The following is a 19,523-nucleotide window of genomic DNA, read 5'->3' as shown; positions in this document are numbered from 1 at the left end:
AAGCTCCAAATAAAACAAGTCACATGCTTATGTATAGATGTTCAGGTCTTTTTCTCATATGGCTCATAATGTAATATGAACGTGATTTGGGGAATTATTTAGTGTTTTGCTTTTTGTGGTGCAATTTTCTCAGGAGTTTTGTTTTAAAATGAAGAAAAATTATTGTAGTCATTATTTCATGCAGATATTTCATGTATCATAACATAATGATTGTGTTTATGTTTTTTGTATCCTAGCCCTGTTATCAATAAGTATTTCATAAATATCAATTAACAGCATGGCTCACTATATTCCATAGAAACAGAAACCCTTTTTGACTCTACTGTTGGGTGGGTGGATGGATTATGGGGGTAGGAGGAGGGTAAGCAGCAATATTTGCCTTTTAGGTTTTTTTATGGTCTGTATTGAGGGCTGTGTATGTGACTGGGCATAGGACGTGTGATCTGACTTGAAGATACCCAAATCCAAAGAACATTCAGCTGTTTTACACATTATGGGAACAAGCTGTATCTGTAGGAAAAAAATGGAAGGATTTATTGTCCTTTAGGTGTTCTCTTGAGTCTTCAAATTATTCATTTTTCTTTTAGGTAACCAGACTTTTGAAATGCTGTGTCTACTTTCTTATGTCTTGTTTCTCCTTTCATGTAATTTTTGTTCTATATGGAGCACCACTAATAGAGTAAGTTTGAAATTTTACCTTAAATTTATATTATAAAACACTGATTTACCAAACAATGAATAACTCTGTTGGCCATTAGAGAAAAACCATGGTGTGTTTAATTAACAGATCAAGTAAGGATAGCAACATCATTGCACTTCTTTAGCTGTATTATTCTTTTAAAAAACATTGGAATAACTTAATTTATTAAATGCTTCTATTACTCAAATGCACGTTGGGAGGAGGGAGGATAGATGAGAAACTGTGCTATACTAATAAATGTGTGGCCCTTAGAACCTCTAAGGGAAATTTCTATAATGATACTTGTAAGTTAGTTATAATTAGCATATAAATTCTTAGTAAGTGTGATTCCGAAGTACTTGAAGAGTTTTTTTCTTAAGGAAAGTCAGTAGCTTCCTATATTCAAATACTTAATAAGCCATTTTTTATGGTCTTAAGGTAAAATTTAACTCGACACTTTTTTCAAAACTGACCTATTTTAGATTAGTGGAAACCAAATTTATGAATATTTCTTATATAGTGTTTATGATAGTTTGGGAAACTTCAGTTTAGCAGTGATTAATGATCATGGTGAAATGAATGACTATATATATTTGTATGCATATATATGTAGCTATGTATACAGTTTTTTTTTTTTTTTTTTGTCGTTTTTTCGTGACCGGCACTCAGCCAGTGAGTGCACCGGTCAGTCCTATATAGGATCCGAACCCACGGCGGGAGCGTCACCGCGCTCCCAGCGCAGCACTCTACCAAGTGCGCCACGGGCTCGGCCCTATGTATACAGTTTTTATGTATATGTATATATAGTTATATATATATACACACTAAACTAACAGGTTATTCTTTTCTAGACAGGGGAGGACAAGAGTTTGATAATGGGAAGTGGTGGTCTCTGCCTAATCCATCTTAGAGTAGAATGAATATGTTTGGAACAGTGGTTCTCAAAATGTGATTTTTGAACTGGTAACATCAGCATTTTATCAAAATGCATATTCTTAGGCCTCAGTTGGAAATTCCAGCAGTGGGGCCCTTCAATCTTTAGTTTGTCCAGTTCTCCAGGTGATTCCTATATAAATTAAAGTTGAACCACTGGTTGTAGAGAAAGTTCCAGAGACTAATGAGGGAGAAAGCTAGTTACCTGGCAATGGGGTTTCTTGCAGTGGAAGTCTCAGTATGAATATTACGGTTTTTAATACTTCTGAAGTCTGTCATTAAAGCCAGATATTTGTTAGACTGTTTTTATAAAGCTTGTATTTTGGTAGTAAAATTATTCATAGTCAGCATTTTGGTGGGACTCATGTTACCTTTCAAAGTAAAGTATAAGAAAATATTTTTATCTTAAGTCTATGTAACAAAGATTATGTATGTGTGTACATGCACCTTTAACACTTTAAAAAAATAATAAAGTTTTTTTTTTTTCTAGGTTGGTATTGGAAACATTTTTATTTGCAGTTATTTTGTCTGCTTTTACTACTGTACCTTGTTTGTGTTTGTTAGGACCAAACCTCAAAGCATGGCTAAGAGTTTTCAGTAGAAATGGGTAAGTTTTAATTTTATATTTTAGTGATGTTTGAAATTTTAAAAAATTAATGATGTATTTTTCTATACATGACAATTTGGTGTTTATTCCGAGTGTTTCTCAGCACTGTATGGTTCTCAGAAATGCCTTAAAGCAGTTGGGGACTGGGGACAGAGAACCAGTGGTTTGAGGGGGACCTAAGAAGGCAAAACTACAGGCCCCTCTCTCCACTTTAGCAAGATCAGCTCTGCTTTTTTTCTGTATGGTAGATTTCCTCTTAGCCATTTGTCTGGGGGAAAAAAGTTTGTACTATCAAAAGAAAACTTTGAAACCCACTGCTCTAGGATAATTTGACACGGTGATAAAATTGCTACAAATAAAATTGCTTACATACATTTTATAATGTAGAAATGAGGTCCACAATCTAAAACTGTTTTGTATAACAATGATAATTTCTTGTTTAGCCTTTTTTGTGGTAAGATAACAGAGCACAAGTTTATAGGATTTCATTTCCTTAGCTATCATATATGTATATTTTTTCAGCATAGCTAAGTTAAAGTTTTAGCTTCTCGAAAGGCATTGAAATGATATATACCAAAAATGGTTGAGTTCTTAGAAAACCAGAAGATTATTTGGTGCCCAAAATTTTGTCCCACTCATCACCCAGCAGCAAAAACTTCTTGACCACTTACTTTGTGCTCTGTGTTATGCTACGCTCTATGTGGATTCCCAAGTATTAGGATGATTTTTTTCCCTGAGGAACTTGCACTATTCAAGGGACAAGAATGAAATGTGCAAATAATATGAGGCTAAAACTGTGTAACTCCAACAATAAGTACTGTTGGAACTCTGAGGGGTTAGGGACCAGTAAAGAATGGAGCTGGAGAGGTGAATGATCCATGACAGACTTGGATCAGGAGTATAAGATCTAGTGAGACCAACAAGAAAGGGAAAGACACCTCATGCATAGTGAATGGATGAAAGCATAGAAACTGAAATGAACGTGGTATTTTTGCGTGATTTGGAAGGGAACACTCCAAGGAGAGCAGAGATGTGAAGTGTTATCTCATTGTGGCTTTTGTTTGCATTTCCCTGCTGACTAATGATGTCAGACACCCTTTCATGTGCTTATTGCACATTGTATATCTTCCTTGGATGTCTCTTCAGATCCTTTGCTCTTTTTTTAAATTGGGTAATTTTCCTTTTTATTATTGAGTTGTAAGAGTACTTCATATATTCTGGATACGACTCCCTTACCAGATAAATGGCTTGCAAATATTTTCTCCCATTCTATGGGTTTTCTTTTCACTTTCATGATAGTGCCCTTTGAAAGACAAAATGTTTTTATTTATTTATTTATTTTTTTAAAAGATGACCAGTAAGGAGATCTTAACTCTTGACTTGGTGTTGTCAGCCCCGCGCCCTCCCAAGTGAGATAACCGGCCATCCCTACCTGGGATCCGAACCCGTGGCCTTGGTGTTATCAGCACCACACTCTCCCAAGTGAGCCTCAGGCCAGCCCCAAAATGTTTTAATTTTGATGACATCCAACTTATCTATTTTTTTTCTTTTGTTGCTCATGCTTTTAGTGTCATGTCTAATAATCTATTTCTGAATTCAAGGTGATGAAGATTTACTCCTATGTTTTCTTCTAAGAGTTTTATAATTTTAGCTCTTACATTTAGGTCTGATTTATTTTGTGTGAGTTTTTGTATATGGTGTGAGGTAAGGGTTCATCTTCATTCTTTTGCATGTGGCTATCCAGTTGTTCTAACACATTTGTGGCTATTTTTCCCCCTTGCATGGTCTTGGCATCCTTGTCAAAAGTCAGCTGATCATAAACACATAGTTTTATTTGTGGATTCTCAATTCTGTTTAATTGATCTATATGTCTGTCTTATAGCATGCTGTCTTGATTAGCTGGTACATGTTTGAAGGATGTATATGTTTTGTGTATTCCTGTGCCATGTGGTGCAACTGGATGCCATTTTTTTGTGTTTAAACTTAGTGTTTTTCACAGATGGAATCATTCATATTGTTTAATATATCAATTAAATTGAAACAAATTTGAATCTTCAAAAGAAGCACTATAGCAGGATTGACTGTATATATAAATTCCTAATGTTTAAAATTGAAAAAAATTAAATGTTAAAACTCAAGGGAAACAAAGAGAGAAATTATTTTTAGTTTCTCATAGTAACTTATCACAAATTTAATATATATGCAGTTTTCTGGCCAGATTTAACCCTATTTCTACTTTTAGCCTGAACCATGTCTTGTAATAACACCTATTACTTTCTGCTGATTAAAAAAAATTTTTAAATTCATTTTAAAATTTACCCTTTGAATCTTCTGAGATTTGGTGATAAATCTGTTGTCGTCTTGTTTTCATACCGATCAGCACTTTATCTCTTCTCAGAAGGATATATAACAGCAAAACTGAAAATTATAGGAAGGAAGATGCCATTTTCTAGCTAACAGATTGGCAAAGATCAATAAGTTTGATAATATATGGTGTTAAGGGTTTGGGGAAGCAAGTGCCAGTGTTCAAACTATGCAGTATAAATTGGTTCAAACTCTATAAAGGGCAGTTTGGTAATATCTATAAAAATTACAAACGTACATTTTTGACCCAGAAATTCTACTTCTAGGATTTTATCCAGCAGATATACTTGCACACCTACAAAATATTGAATGCATTAGATTATTGATTTCAGCATTGAAAATAACCTAAATGTCCTGTAGTAAGGGATATGGTTAAGTTAAATTTGGTCTACACCTTGAAATACAAGTACTATGTAGCTGTTAAAAAAACAAAAACAACCCAAACGCTTTATTTACTGATATGTTAAGTGGAAAAAAGCAAGGTGAAAAAATATACATTTATGTGAAAAGATGACAGGATAGTATAGATATACCTGTATATTTCTGGAAGGATACATAAAGAAACTGATAAAACTGATTGTCTCATGGGAGGGGATATGTGAAGCTAGAAGACAAGGTAAGGAGACATTCCACTGAATCTCCTTTGCTATCTTTTGAAATTTGTGTCATATTAATGCATTACTTAGTCAAAATGAAAATTCTAATGAGTTAGATTTTGCCAATACTTAATTTTACTTTTTGGTTATTAAAAGTAAGGCCCGTATCAAGAAGCTGCTAGATTTCTCCAGTCCCACTTATTTTTGTTTTGTTTTTTTCCTTTTGGTGGCTGGCTGGTACTGGGACCCAAACCCTGATGCTGGTGTTGTAACACCACACCCTAATCAACTGAGCTAACTGGCTAGCCCGGATGACACTTAAACTTCAGTAGACTGTAAAAATTATCCTTCTGAAATTTCCAGAGACTGTACAACCAGAGTTGCTAGAGGACTATGGCTGAAAATAATCAATTTGTAATACAAAAAAACTTATTTAAAATCACATAAGACATGGCATGAAATAGTAGTAATACAAAAATATTTTAGTAACTTTTAAGGCATTTTCGTAAATGTCATAGCATTTCTCAGAACAATGTAGTGAGATACTCATTTCTTTTTTCTTTTTTTTTTTTTTTGTCTTTTTCGTGACCGGCACTCAGCCAGTGAGTGCACCGGCCATTCCTATATAGGATCCGAACCCGCGGCGGGAGTGTTGCTGCGCTCCCAGCACCGCACTCTCCCGAGTGCGCCACGGGCTCGGCCCGAGATACTCTTATTTCTACCATTTTCTAGATGAAGATGCTAGAAAGCTGACAGGTTAAGTGATTTGTCCAAGCTCTGTAGCCGGTAAGTAGTAAGCTGGGACTTGAATCTAGATCATCTGATAGTATAGAAATTAGAAGACTCCAATAATTAAGGGCAGAAAATTGGTTTCGGCCTTGTCTTCACTACTTAGTGGCCAAGTGATCTTAGACAAGTTATGTAGCTTCACAGATCCTCATATGTAATATGATTAGAATAAAACTAATATTTACTTTGCAGGGTTATTGTCAGAACTGAGTGAGATGAGTGAAATCAAATCATAGGTGCTCAAGAAATGTTTGTCAAATGGATTAACAAATGTCCAGGAGCATATCATACTTTCAATCCTGACTACGGTTTGTCTCAGTACCTCTTCCTAGTTTAGGTAAAAGACCAAAGAGTGCACGTAGCACATAGACAGCCACAGGAAAGGAGTAATGGCTTTTCCGTTAATTTAGTGTAAAGTCAGCTTGAACTTTGTCGTTAGAGGGGAACTTAGTCTTCGTGTCTCCACTGTACATTAGTGATAGTTCAGTTTCCTCCTAGAACTTTTATCATTTCAAGTATTTTGTTATAGAAAGCATATCAAATTTTCAATGAGCTAGGAAGTAATTAATTTGACAAATTAGTCGTTTAACATTAGAGTTGGCCTTAAATGTTCACTTTGATGCAAAAATATTAAAAACGTTAAAGATCTGATGGTTCTGCAGTGATAATATGAAATACAAAAAACAATTACTCATTAGATAGAAATTGTGCCAATATGTAGTTAGCATTGTTCATATTGAATCACAACTTTAATTTCAAAAAATTCTATTATTTAAGTCGGTTGTACAAAATATGTGAATAATACATACTTTTTCCTACACAATAATAATTTAGAACAGAAATTTAAGTTCTAATATGGAGTTCTTACAAAATAGTTCTAATTCATAAAAAGTATTTAAAATGCCTTAAAATATTGATTGAATATTTTAGAGCTTTAAGTATTTTTATCATTTATCCTGTTTTAGTATATAAAACACAGCAGAAATTTGTGTATTTTTTTAACTTAAAGGTGGCCCTTTTAGTATTATTGAAATATAATTCAGATGTTCAGTGTGAACAAGCCAATTTTGAATTGGCATGGAATCTCACTCAGTGTTGAATTAACATTTTTATACATTTTTAATGTTTTATACAACTTTTAAGTGAAATAACTTTATATACTACTTTTAATGTATTTATTTGGACGTTTATAGAAAACAGTATTGAGTAAATGATAATCATATGAAGACTGAAAACTTAATTAATATTGAGCAAATGAAAATCATATGAAAACTTTGAACTTGAAAATTGTGTAGGAATTACATTCGAAGAGTAAAGGATCAGTTCTGATACTATGTGAGATTTATCACATAATTAAATGACACTATTTTAACAAGATTTTTCCTTAAGGTAAATATAAAGTTATTCCAGGAAACAGAAAGGAAAAATGCTATTATAAAAAAACTTGAAGGTAGAAAATTCATTTGGTTTCTTAAGGTATTCTACCAACTTCTTATTGGTATACTTATTGAATATAATACTAAATTCATACTAATTTAATTCAGTTTGTTGCCTTGGTGTTACAATTATTGTGGGTTTTTTTCATTTGTGGGCTTTTTTATAAAGGGAAATAATAGTTTGATTATTACAGACCTTTATTTTTCATTGAAGCTTTCTTTTTGATTTATTGGTTATTTTATGCTGTTATTTGAGTGTTTAGGTTAGAACCTGATCACTTTTGGTGAACTAAATAAGTTCCTGAGTAGGACTAAATACAAATCTGTGGTGATCTTATTAAGGTGAAACACTCTTTTTATGTAGACAATAATAACAGGCTTCTTTTTGTCATCTTTGTATTGAAATAAATTTTATATTGAAAAAAAACGCTGTGGACATTAAGAGTGAAAAGATAGTGAATGACCAAAAACTTATTCATATAAAAAAATAGCTAATTTAGCCTGAATGTGAGCACAAAAATTTGGCAGTGAAGAGGCGTTGGTTTTAATATTCATTCAGCGGGGAGGGGAAAGGTTTATATTGGAATTCCGTAAAATATCTGTAGCCACTAGTAGAAATTGTATACTCTCTCTTCTTTAGATGAAGAGATCAACAGTTTAAAAGATCAAATCCATTTAAACAAACACTTTTGATGATAGCCTGTCTAAGCCACAAGTGCTTAATGTGAACTATCCTTATGTGCCTGACATAGTGTCTGGCATATAGTAGGCATTCAAAATGCTCTATTTATTTCAATTAGTAGTTGATACAATGAATTTCAGTGGAGTCAAATAATTTGGACAGGTGCTTGGAGCTCATTGTCATGGAGATTGATCTGTAACATTGCTTTAGTTACTTCATAAGTTTGTTTGCAGTAGAACAATGAGCCATTTATTCTCAGCCCTATTGACTATGTTTATGTGTTCCTTAACTATGAAAAGATTACCCAGTAACCATAGAATTCAAATGATTTTGTTATGGAAACCTATGAAGTTAGAATAAATCAATGTCAGTGATGCTATAAACTAGTTAATAGAAAAGAATTCACCTGTTTCATTTTTTTATCTTGATCATTTCTTTATTACAAGAGAATGTATATATGTAGTAAAAATTCAAATAATAGAAAAATATAGAAAGTCAAAAATCCTGGTAATACTATCAAAGAGGCAATGAATAATCTCTAAAAGATTTTATGTATCTTCTAATTTTGTCTACACACGTAACATAATTTTAAAACAAAAATAGTTAGGCTAGTCACTGCTTTATAACTTGCTTTTTTCCCACTAATATATTTCAAACATCTTTATCTGTGTATATGTGTATAATCTACCTCTTCTTGCATTGTATCCTTAGTTAGTATATCTTCATAAGTATATCTTTAAAACTTTACTTATACAAGGATACTTCAAATGGTTCATGGAAAAAATAGAGTTAAAAGATAATAGGAATCTTTCCATGAACTTTTTTAAGTACCCTCGTAGCGGATTGAGCAATATAAGGAAACTGATGTGTCACAACAGTGGTAGGGTGGTTCTAGAAACAATCAGTCAGGGTATGGCTATGCTTACTGACTCTGCTGGTTCTTATCGGCTGGTAGTGAGATGGCAGCAGCTTCTCTTCCTTCAGCTTTCCTAAACTAATCATTGGGAAAGAAAACGGAACCACGATGATTTAATTAGTCTAATCGTCATGGATGAATGAATGTTGAGCTGTTTATCATCACCACAAGTATTCCATGTACCATAATTTGTTCTACTAATTTCTTATTGAAGTTTATTAAATTTTCAGGATTATAAATAATGTTATGAACATCTTTGTACCATATAATTTTGTATGCTTGTGCAAGGGTTTTTGTAGACTAGATTCCTGGAGTAGAATTCCTAGATCAAAGGAAGTTGATAGACACTGTATACTGAAGTTCTAATGTGTAAAATATGTATATACCTACATTTATATTCCTACCAATAGAGAGCCAGTTTTCCGGACTTCACATCAGGACTCTTTATTTTTTATCGATCTGTCTTACTGTGGCTCTGCCAAGGGGGCAGACTATGTGCTACAGTAGCTTTACCTGATTTCTAATAGCATCAATGCATAAGCCATGACTGCGTATGCATAGGATGCATAAGCCAAAAGTTTTTAACGGTTGACTTACAGAAACACTGTTTATTAAATTTCTACTGAATATTACTGATTGAATTGCAGAGATAGTATTTATTTACCTTACCCTGCCTTGCTGCCTCCATTCTCTCCCTCTGTCTCATGTAACAGAAAACTGAATAGAAAATAACATCCAGTCCTTAAAATGCAGCTTTGAGACAGGGAAAATCGGTGCTAGTTAAGATGGGAAGACAGCTTCAAAGATAATTCACCCACTGTATATGAGCAAATAGATAGTCTAGGCAGCCTGCCCACATGAAGTATGAGAAGTTGAAAAGAAAAGGCACCGTAGCCCTAAAAACACTGTGGAAGAAGAAGAAAAAAAGGGGATGCAGAAGATGAAGAATCTGGAAGAAGATGCTACCCAAGGACCAAAAACAAACACAGTTTACCATAGAAAAATGTTATTAAGGATATGAATTCAATAAAATAAGAGCAAAGATGAGATGATAAAACAGAATGAGGTGGAGGAGACTGCAAATTCTTTAAATAAATTGGGAATCCAAACCATACCATTACAGATCATAAATTAGAAACATCAAGAAACAGGGCCGGCCTATGGCTCACTCAGGAGAGTGCGGTGCTGATAACACCAAAGCCACGGGTTCAGATCCCATATAGGGATGGCCGGTTCGCTCACTGGCTGAGCGTGGTGCTGAGAGCACCAAGTCAAGGGTTAAGATCCCCTTACTAGTCATCTTTTTTTTTTTTAAAAAAGAAACATCAAGAAACAGAAACAAGTTAGAAAATGAAGCTTTAGTTTTGCATGGAGGAAAGGTTTGAGCTAATTAAAATGAATGAGGAGTAGGGAGGGAGGGGTTGAGAAGAATGAAGCAATTAGAGAAGATGTGATAAATATAGAGAAGAGACAAAGGAGATTCAAACATTAGACCAGTTAGTGTCCCTAAAGTACAAAACAAAAAATAATTCAAAGATATGCTAGAAGACATATCTTTTCCCCAAATGAAGGAATTATTCAATTTGTACATTAAAGGAACTCACTATATCAAGAAAATAATTGAATGAATTAGGGTTGCAGAACAGAATGTTAATTACTATAAAAAATAATATAAGCAATAGGAGTTGTATAGTGGGGGAAGGGGAGGTGGGGAAAATATAATTGTACCCCTCATCCCCAATTGTTCTGGCTATCCCCAAATGCTGAGCCTATTTGGTACAACCTCTTCAGGGAGTAAGGATTAAATGAAATTCTATATGCTGAAAAATGAGTACCCACCTTATACCTAGCCCTTTTTCCCTGCTTGGTCCAGAGTACTGGCAGCCGGGTTTATGCCATCTATACAGAATATTGAAATATTTCTTTTTGGGGAAAATAATGCAATAGAAAAACAGATACTGACTTTTGAGGGTCCTCTAAGGAAAAGGCAGGGTTTCCACCCAGTCCCTAGACTGTGAAGCCCAGTGATTTAATCATCTTACTCATGCACAGTGAGCATCCAATCAACTGTTTGTTGTTTCACTTTATTGTTTTTGTTGTTGTTTTAAAATAGCTTTATTGAGATATAACTGTATGCCATAAAATTCACCCATTTAAAGTGTATGATTCAATGATTTTTTGGTATCCACACAATTGTAGAACCATCACCACTATCTAATTTTAGAACATTTTATCATACCAAAATGAAACTATGACTATTTGCAGTCATCACCTAGTCCCACCCTTCTCTTCCACAGCACAGTTTAGGCAACCACTAATATATTTTCTGTCTCTGTAGATTTTCGTAAGTCTGGACATTTCATATATGGTGTTGTAATTAGAATGAGAAATGAAGAGTCACCAGGCATTTGAAGTGTTACTCAAAATCCAGAAATGAAAACAACAAGAAGGGAACTCAGTGGAAACAAATGCAATATAAAGACCAGAAGATAACTTTTAAAAACTTACATTTTTTATATCCATAGAATATGAACAGGAGGCAATGAAAGGGAATATTCGGAGAAAAGCTCTTTGGAAATAAAATACTATGGAAAAAAATTCAGCAGAAGTAGAGACAAATTTTAAAAGCTGTTACCTTAAAAAACCCTAACTCTAACCTACTTTTCCAGCCTTATTTCCTGTTCTTCCACTCAGCCTCAACCAACTTTACGTTCTCTTGTCTGTAGTGCAAGCTCCTTCTCCAGTTCTCCAGTTTAAGACCTAACACTATCTATTCTTTCAAATCCAGCTGAACTTCCTCATCTTTAATAAAATAGAAAAAGTAAATTCTTCCCAGCAGAAAGTAATCTTTGTATTCAACCTCTACCACATCTCCAGGCGCATCACTTTATGTATTGCAGCGTAGAGCTGTTGTGTGTTAAGTAGAGGCTAGTCAACATTTGTTAGCCACATGTAGTCTGAAATTACCATAGAATATCCTTCAAATTGCCTGATCAGTACAATTTTCTTAATGTTCGACGTGGCCAGTTTTTTTCCCTTTCAAGATTGGAACAGATCTTTGTTCTGTTCTGAATGCTAGTTGAAGAAACTGACTTCAATTTTTAGGTGTTTATAAAATAAAAATGACCAACAAAGCCCAGCTAATGATACAAATTTGGATATATTGTGATTGACTCCAATCCCTTCTCAGCTCCAGTTCTCAACAGAAACAAGCTAAGGCTTTTATCTTGCATAGGTGGTGGGTGTGTGAGATTGATGGGTGAGGGAGGGATTGGTTTATGAACTGACTTATCATTTGGGACTTATTTAATTCAGAGTACGTTTTGTGTGCAATAATTGGCCTGTTTCTAATTAAAGAAATCATCTAACAAAACAAATAATTGTTTTCACTTTTTTTCCCATACTAGCTGGAAGATGCTACTTTTTTTTTAACTTCACACAGTAACTTCACTCAGCACTTTAAGCAATTGAATATTTGGACCCCAGTTATTGCATTGTGGTGGGCTTTTACTCTACTGTAACCAGACTCATGTTCCACATGACTAAGTGTTCACACTATGAGAAGAAGGCTGAAACCAAGACCTACTAAGAGAATAGCAGAATCATGTCTGTCCACCTATATACTCTAAGATGTACACTTAATAAATAGGAATGGTAGGCAAAAATCCTTGGATCTTTTGAATTTTTTATTCTTGTTCTCTATCCCTTCCCTGCCAAATAAATAGAGTTGGTTTGTTTAAATGAAATATGCGATAAGAAAGACTAGTTGAAATATTGATGCTTTATCCATACTATTATAGCTGTTACCAAGGGAAAACAAAAAAGCAAAACTGGATCTATAACATGATGCATTTGAGTTTTGTTTTTAAGGACATATACATATGTACGTGTACACTTATGCAAATATGTATATATCCTTCAGAACAAAATTGTGTGTGTATTTGTGCATACATAAAATATTTTTGGAGGGATATATCATAATTTGGTAATAGCAGTTGCCTCTGGGGAAAGGAACCAGGAGTTACAGATAGTGGTAGGAGGAAGATTTAGCTGAAATGCTTTCATATTGTTTGACTCTTACTATGTGCATATGTTACCTTTATAATGGAAAACATTTATATCTTCTTACCAATTAGTTGTTAATAGTTTATGGTAAATATTTATATTTCAGTTTGAGATGCTCATTTAAAATGAACAGAAAATATATGTATAGTATAAATTTGTGCTATTCCTTGTTTGATTCTCCAGCAGCTAAAATATATGCCACCAATGATTTACACATTTGTTTTTTACAGAGTTACATCCATTTGGGAAAATAGTCTCCAGATCACTACGATTTCTAGTTTTGTAGGAGCATGGCTTGGAGCATTTCCTATTCCACTGGATTGGGAAAGACCATGGCAGGTTGGTTTCAATTACCGAAAGTAACAAAATAAATGTATGTGCAATGGTAGTAAAACTCATGAAGCAAACTAATATTTATATGTAAATTGTTTTGTTCAATCAAGTAGAGGTACCAATTCTGTCACTGTTAATAGTGACACTGTTAATGGTGGCTTCTTACTGAGTCCTTTCCCAGTGCCATAGGCATCCAGGTTAGCCTGGTTCTGTCTTCCAGCACTATTTTTTCTACATGTATAGGTGAATAGACAACCTCATTTTGTGAATACATACAGGAGTTGTTTTAAAAAATTAGGTTAGAAGTTGCAAAAATTTCCTATTTTAAACTTTGATATTCACTGCCCTTGTGGTCTTAGATGCATATTTTCTTAACTTGATTGATGGCCAAATTGAATGTTGATCTTGAAATATATATATATATATATTAAAAGATTACTGGTAAGGGGATCTCAGCCCTTGACTTGGTGTTGTCAGCACCACGCTCAGCCAGCGAGCGAACCGGCCATCCATATATAGGATCCGAACCCATGGCCTTGGTGTTATCAGCACTGCGCTCTTCCGAGTGAGCCACAGGCCGGCCCGATCTTGAAATATTTTTAAAAAGAATATAGCAAAGTAATTTTTGAAATAGTGGTATATGATATCAGAGGAAGCTCACAAACATCAGATTTTTCATTTCCCATCACAACAGGATAAAGTTAATATACTAGGGAAAGCACTGTGAGGTAAGTGCTCTTTTTATTCCTATTTTACCGATGAGGAAACTCCCTCCTAGAGGATATGTGACATTCCCAAGGTCATTGAGCTAGTAGGTGATGGATATATCTTTATCTTAACTTTTAATGACTGTTCTATGCCATTATATAGTTACTCTATACTTTAAGAAATTCACTATTGGTCATTTAGATTTTGCCAATATTTTACTGTAATAAACACTGTTGTGATAAACCTCTTTGAATCTATAGCTTCATGATTTTTAAAAATTGTTTTCTTAGGTAATTTCTCCTAAATAGAATTATGGTATTAAAAAATAAATGTGCTTTCTTTTTGCAACATGAGGAAAACTTTTTTCTGATCACAAGGATCATATATATTTATTTAGAAAATTTAAACATTATTAATAAATAAGGAAGTAAAAATTACTTTTTTTCCAAGCACCTAGAGGAAACACCCATTTGTATTTTGGTGATAATTTTTGCAGTGCTTTCTCCATGTGTATAACTACTCGTGGGTAACTACATGTTATTTTTAACCCACTTTTTCCCCCTCAACAGTATGTTATGGAGCTTGTTCCATGTCAATGAAAACTTTCATATGTGAGTGTCCTTCACAAAGTTCATGGGAAGATTGTATCATCTTCAGTCTAACACACTCTCCCAACTCAGCTATTTTTGTCAGTTTTGTATTATATTTTAATTCTATTTTTTTATGAAAATTTGAAGTCTCCTCTAGGTAATACTCCATTATTTGGGTAAATTAGTATACCAGTTTTTTATGAATAGACATTTAGGTTGTTTCCAGTTTCACTATTATTATTTTATTATTATTAATTATGGTATTTTCATCCTTAAACATACATCTTTGCATATTTGTCCAATTTTCTCTTTAGGGCAAATTCCTAGGTAATGGATGGCTGGATTGAGTCTTTGATACATACCTCACTTGCCATATGTGGGATCCAGATTGTGTCTTACACCTAACTGTCTAACTTTATTCCCATTCTTTGTGCTTCTGGTTAGATGTTGTGTCTCCCTAACAGTTGAGTTGTTCTTTCACATTTAGTGAGTCTGGTGGGCTTGCTCGTCCCTGTTTTGATTCTTTATCCACTGTATGTTATAAAATCCCTAGAGGTTTGTGGTGTGTAGTGTCACTGATGCCCTTCCCAGGTTTTATGCTGATAAAAGTGTCCTTTACATTTCCTTGGCCATCTCATGATCACCCGGAGATGGGGATTCATCTGGACTCAAGTTGACATTTTATGAAAGTCATCTATACTTAATTGAACAGTGTCAATTATTTCTAAATTGGTGGACAATCAAAATCATTGACAAGTATACATAGAAAATTGTTTTAAATGCTAGTAAATTCATTACTTTTAGATAATGTAATTACATCTGAATATGAAGTATTTTTTAAAATTAATTATGTGTGTATTTATTTTTGGTGGCTGGTGGTAAGGGATCCAAACCCTTGACCTTGGTGTTATAACACTGTGCTCTAACCAACTAAGCTAATAGGCCAGCCCCTTAAAGTATTGATAAATAAAGCACCATGGGACATCAGCTTTAATGAGTTGGTAGGATAATGTATATTAACATATCCATTTGTTTATATCTCAGAGTGTAAAAGTTTGTTATGTTAAGCATAGTTGTATTTTTTGTTTACAAGACTATGCAGAAGTAGAAACTGAATTATGGGGAGTAGGTGTGCTTTGTAAAATCTGGGTTTAGGTTTGCTTAGAAAATATATATGTTAATTATTTGCAATTCAGTTATCCATTTTTGGATTGTTCACGCTTTTAACTGACTCATTTTTCTACCTCAGTGCTTGCTTACAATAAGGGGTGAGCTGGATCCAAATTGACAGTATCAGACTTTTAATACAGTTTCCATTTGAATTATTGACTTTTTAAAAAGACTTTCTAGTTAGGTAGTTTAAATATGTAACTAGTGTTTGTCTTCATTAAGAATGTTTTGTTCAGCTGGAATATTATGGGCCCTTTAATTATCGTTACTATTGGGTTGTTTTTAGAATATTCCAAGTTAATGATCCATGTATTCAATACAGCCCTTTTATTTATTTATTTATTTATTTATTTATTATTTTTTTTAATTTTTTTTTTTTTTAAATTTTATTTTGTCGATATACATTGTGGCTGATTATTGCTCCCCATCACCAAAACCTCCCTCCCTTCTCCCTCCCCCCCTCCTCCCCCCCCAACAATGTCCTTTCTGTTTGCTTGTCGTATCAACTTCAAATAATTGTGGTTGTTATATCTTCTTCCCCCCCCCCCCCCCGGTTTGTGTGTGTGTGTGTGTGTGTGTGTGAATTTATATATTAATTTTTAGCTCCCACCAATAAGTGAGAACATCTGGTATTTCTCTTTCTGTGCCTGACTTGTTTCATTTAATATAAATCTCTCAAGGTCCATCCATGTTGTTGCAAATGGCAGTATTTCATTCGTTTTTATAGCTGAGTAGTATTCCATTGTGTAGATGTACCACATTTTCCGTATCCACTCATCTGATGATGGGCATTTGGGCTGGTTCCAACTCTTGGCTATTGTAAAGAGTGCTGCGATAAACATTGGGAAACAGGTATACCTTCGACTTGATGATTTCCATTCCTCTGGGTATATTCCCAACAGTGGGATAGCTGGGTCGTATGGTAGATCTATCTGCAATTGTTTGAGGAACCTCCATACTGTTTTCCATAGAGGCTGCACCATTTTGCAGTCCCACCAACAATGTATGAGAGTTCCTTTTTCTCTACAGCCTCGCCAGCATTTATCGTTCATAGTCTTTTGGATTTTAGCCATCCTAACTGGGGTTAGATGGTATCTCAATGTGGTTTTGATTTGCATTTCCCGGATGCTGAGTGATGTTGAGCATTTTTTCATATGTCTGTTGGCCATTTGGATATCTTCCTTAGAGAAATGCCTATTTAGCTCTTTTGCCCATTTTTTAATTGGGTTGCTTGTTTTCTTCTTGTACAGTTGTTTGAGTTCCTTATATATTCTGGATATTAATCCTTTGTCAGATATATGTTTTGCAAATATTTTCTCCCACTCTGTTGGTTGTCTTTTAACTCTTTTAATTGTTTCTTTTGCTGTGCAGAAGCTTTTTAGTTTGATATAATCCCATTTGTTTATTTTTCCTTTGGTTGCCCGTGCTTTTGGGGTCGTATTCATGAAGTCTGTGCCCAGTCCTATTTCCTGAAGTGTTTCTCCTATGTTTTCTTTAAGAAGTTTTATTGTTTCAGGGTGTATATTTAAATCCTTAATCCATTTTGAGTTGATTTTAGTATACGGCGAGAGGTATGGATCTAGTTTCATTCTCCTGCATATGGATATCCAGTTATCCCAGCACCATTTGCTGAAGAGGCAGTCCCTTCGCCAGTGAATAGGCTTGGTGCCTTTGTCAAAGATCAGCTGGCAGTAAGTGTGTGGGTTGATTTCTGGATTCTCTATTCTATTCCATTGGTCAGTGTGTCTGTTTTTATGCCAGTACCATACTGTTTTGGTTATTATAGCTTTGTAGTATAGCTTAAAGTCAGGTAGTGTTATGCCTCCAGCTTTATTTTTTTTGCTCAGCCTTGCTTTGGCTATGCGTGGTCTTTTATTGTTCCATATAAATGTCTGGATAGTTTTTTCCATTTCTGAGAAAAATGTCTTTGGAATTTTGATGGGGATTGCATTGAATTTGTATATCACTTTGGGTAGAATGGACATTTTCACTATGTTGATTCTTCCAATCCAAGAGCATGGGATATCTTTCCATCTTCTTGTATCCTCTCTAATTTCTCTCAGCAGTGGTTTGTAGTTCTCATTATAGAGATTTTTCACCTCCTTGGTTAACTCAATTCCTAAGTATTTTATTTTTTTGGTGGCTATTGTAAATGGGCAGGCTTTCTTGATTTCTCTTTCTGCATGTTCACTATTGGAGAAAAGAAATGCTACTGATTTTTGTGTGTTGATTTTGTATCCTGCTACTGTGCTGAAATCATTTATCAATTCCAACAGTTTTTTTGTAGAGGTTTTAGGCTTCAATACAGCCCTTTTAAATTACGATACATACTGTTGGGGAAATGACAGAAATGATGTGTAATTTAAAATCTTTTATACCTGCCCCTTTCCCTTTTAGCACTTATTTCCTCATAAACTAGAGAAATGATGTGGTTTTATTTTTTCTTTTACTTTTTATTCTGGGCAATGTTCTTTGGGGGTTTTTTTGTTGTTGTTACTGGTTTTTTAAAAATAATTATGACTACACAAAACAGAATCTGCCAGAAAAGCAGTAAATAAGATAAGGAAATATGGCATTTTCTAAAAATGGACATTTTGTTAGAACAACATTTCATGAGAAGATTGTACTGTACACACTTTAAATATCTAAAATACAACATGTATTTAGAAGATATTTTAGTTTTCTGTTCCTTGTAGCCCAATACAAATTTGATGTTTGTGGTAAAGCAAGATTTTCTGGATTGAGATCTGGTTACATTTATACTGTAAAGAGAAACAAGATTATTTGGTTATGCAGTTATATCTTTTTTAAAAACACACATGTGCACATATACACAAAACCCCACAAAAACTGTTACATGTTTTAATTCAATTTTCTCTACTTTGAACTCAGATCTGATGTTGTATAACCTGAGGCCATGCATAATATTATAGCGATGTGTGTGATGTGATGAGCAAGTTCAAGCATATTTATACTTTCTCAATTGTTTCTTCATTAGATGACTGGAAAGACCCATTGAAAATATGTAATCTCAACGAAAAAGTTTTTTTCACTTAATTGATTTTAAGAAATGGCAACTGATGTAAGAAATGAGGCATCTTTATAGCTGAAGGAAGCCTTCCGTTTGCAGAAGGGAGCAATAGGATTTGGTTAAGGAGAATATGGTAGAGTAGCTAGCCACTACATTGTTGGTCATCTTTGTTGTTGTTGTTGTTGTTTTTTAAATATTTGAAAGTCATCTTCTCTTCTCTGCCTTAATTATTTGACTTAAAATATCAACTTCCCATCCCAGACAGCCTTCTTCACTCCCAGGGAAAGCTTATAGTCACTGACAGAATAAATATTTGGACTGCAGAAAACCTTTGTACATCATAATTTGATTCTTGATCTGCTGTAATTAAATCGCTAATCAATGAGTATTTGTTGAGTTGTTACTATGTGCAAAGCATATTTGTATATTTTATGTGAGTGTAACACATACTTTAATATCACCCGTGCCTGGAATTTATTTAATAACAATAACTTAGATTCAGATTGTGCTTTAGTTCAGATTTAATAAGTTTTAAGTATTTCATAGAATAGCTAGGTGTGAGCTTTTCATCTGGGAAATGTCTTAATTCTCTGTCATCAAAACATGGGTTAATATGTCATGTTA

At 34.0% G+C, this 19,523-nt stretch overlaps 1 protein-coding gene across 1 annotated transcript in view; it reads left to right on the top strand.

The window, feature by feature from the left end:
* The window catches only part of PIGF (phosphatidylinositol glycan anchor biosynthesis class F), a 31,643-nt gene that overhangs the window by 2,903 nt on the left and 9,217 nt on the right, over nt 1–19,523 (top strand). The window contains exons 4-6 of the mRNA XM_063077718.1: nt 588–679; nt 2,103–2,219; nt 13,298–13,406. Coding sequence (XP_062933788.1) covers nt 588–679; nt 2,103–2,219; nt 13,298–13,406 — 318 coding nt within the window. The remainder of the gene's footprint in view (nt 1–587; nt 680–2,102; nt 2,220–13,297; nt 13,407–19,523) is intronic.

This window comes from Cynocephalus volans, chromosome 14 (genome assembly GCF_027409185.1).
Source record: "Cynocephalus volans isolate mCynVol1 chromosome 14, mCynVol1.pri, whole genome shotgun sequence".
Taxonomy (NCBI): Eukaryota; Metazoa; Chordata; class Mammalia; order Dermoptera; family Cynocephalidae; genus Cynocephalus; species Cynocephalus volans.
The sequence above is the reverse complement of the archived record's forward strand: the minus strand, read 5'-3'. Positions and strand labels throughout refer to the sequence as shown.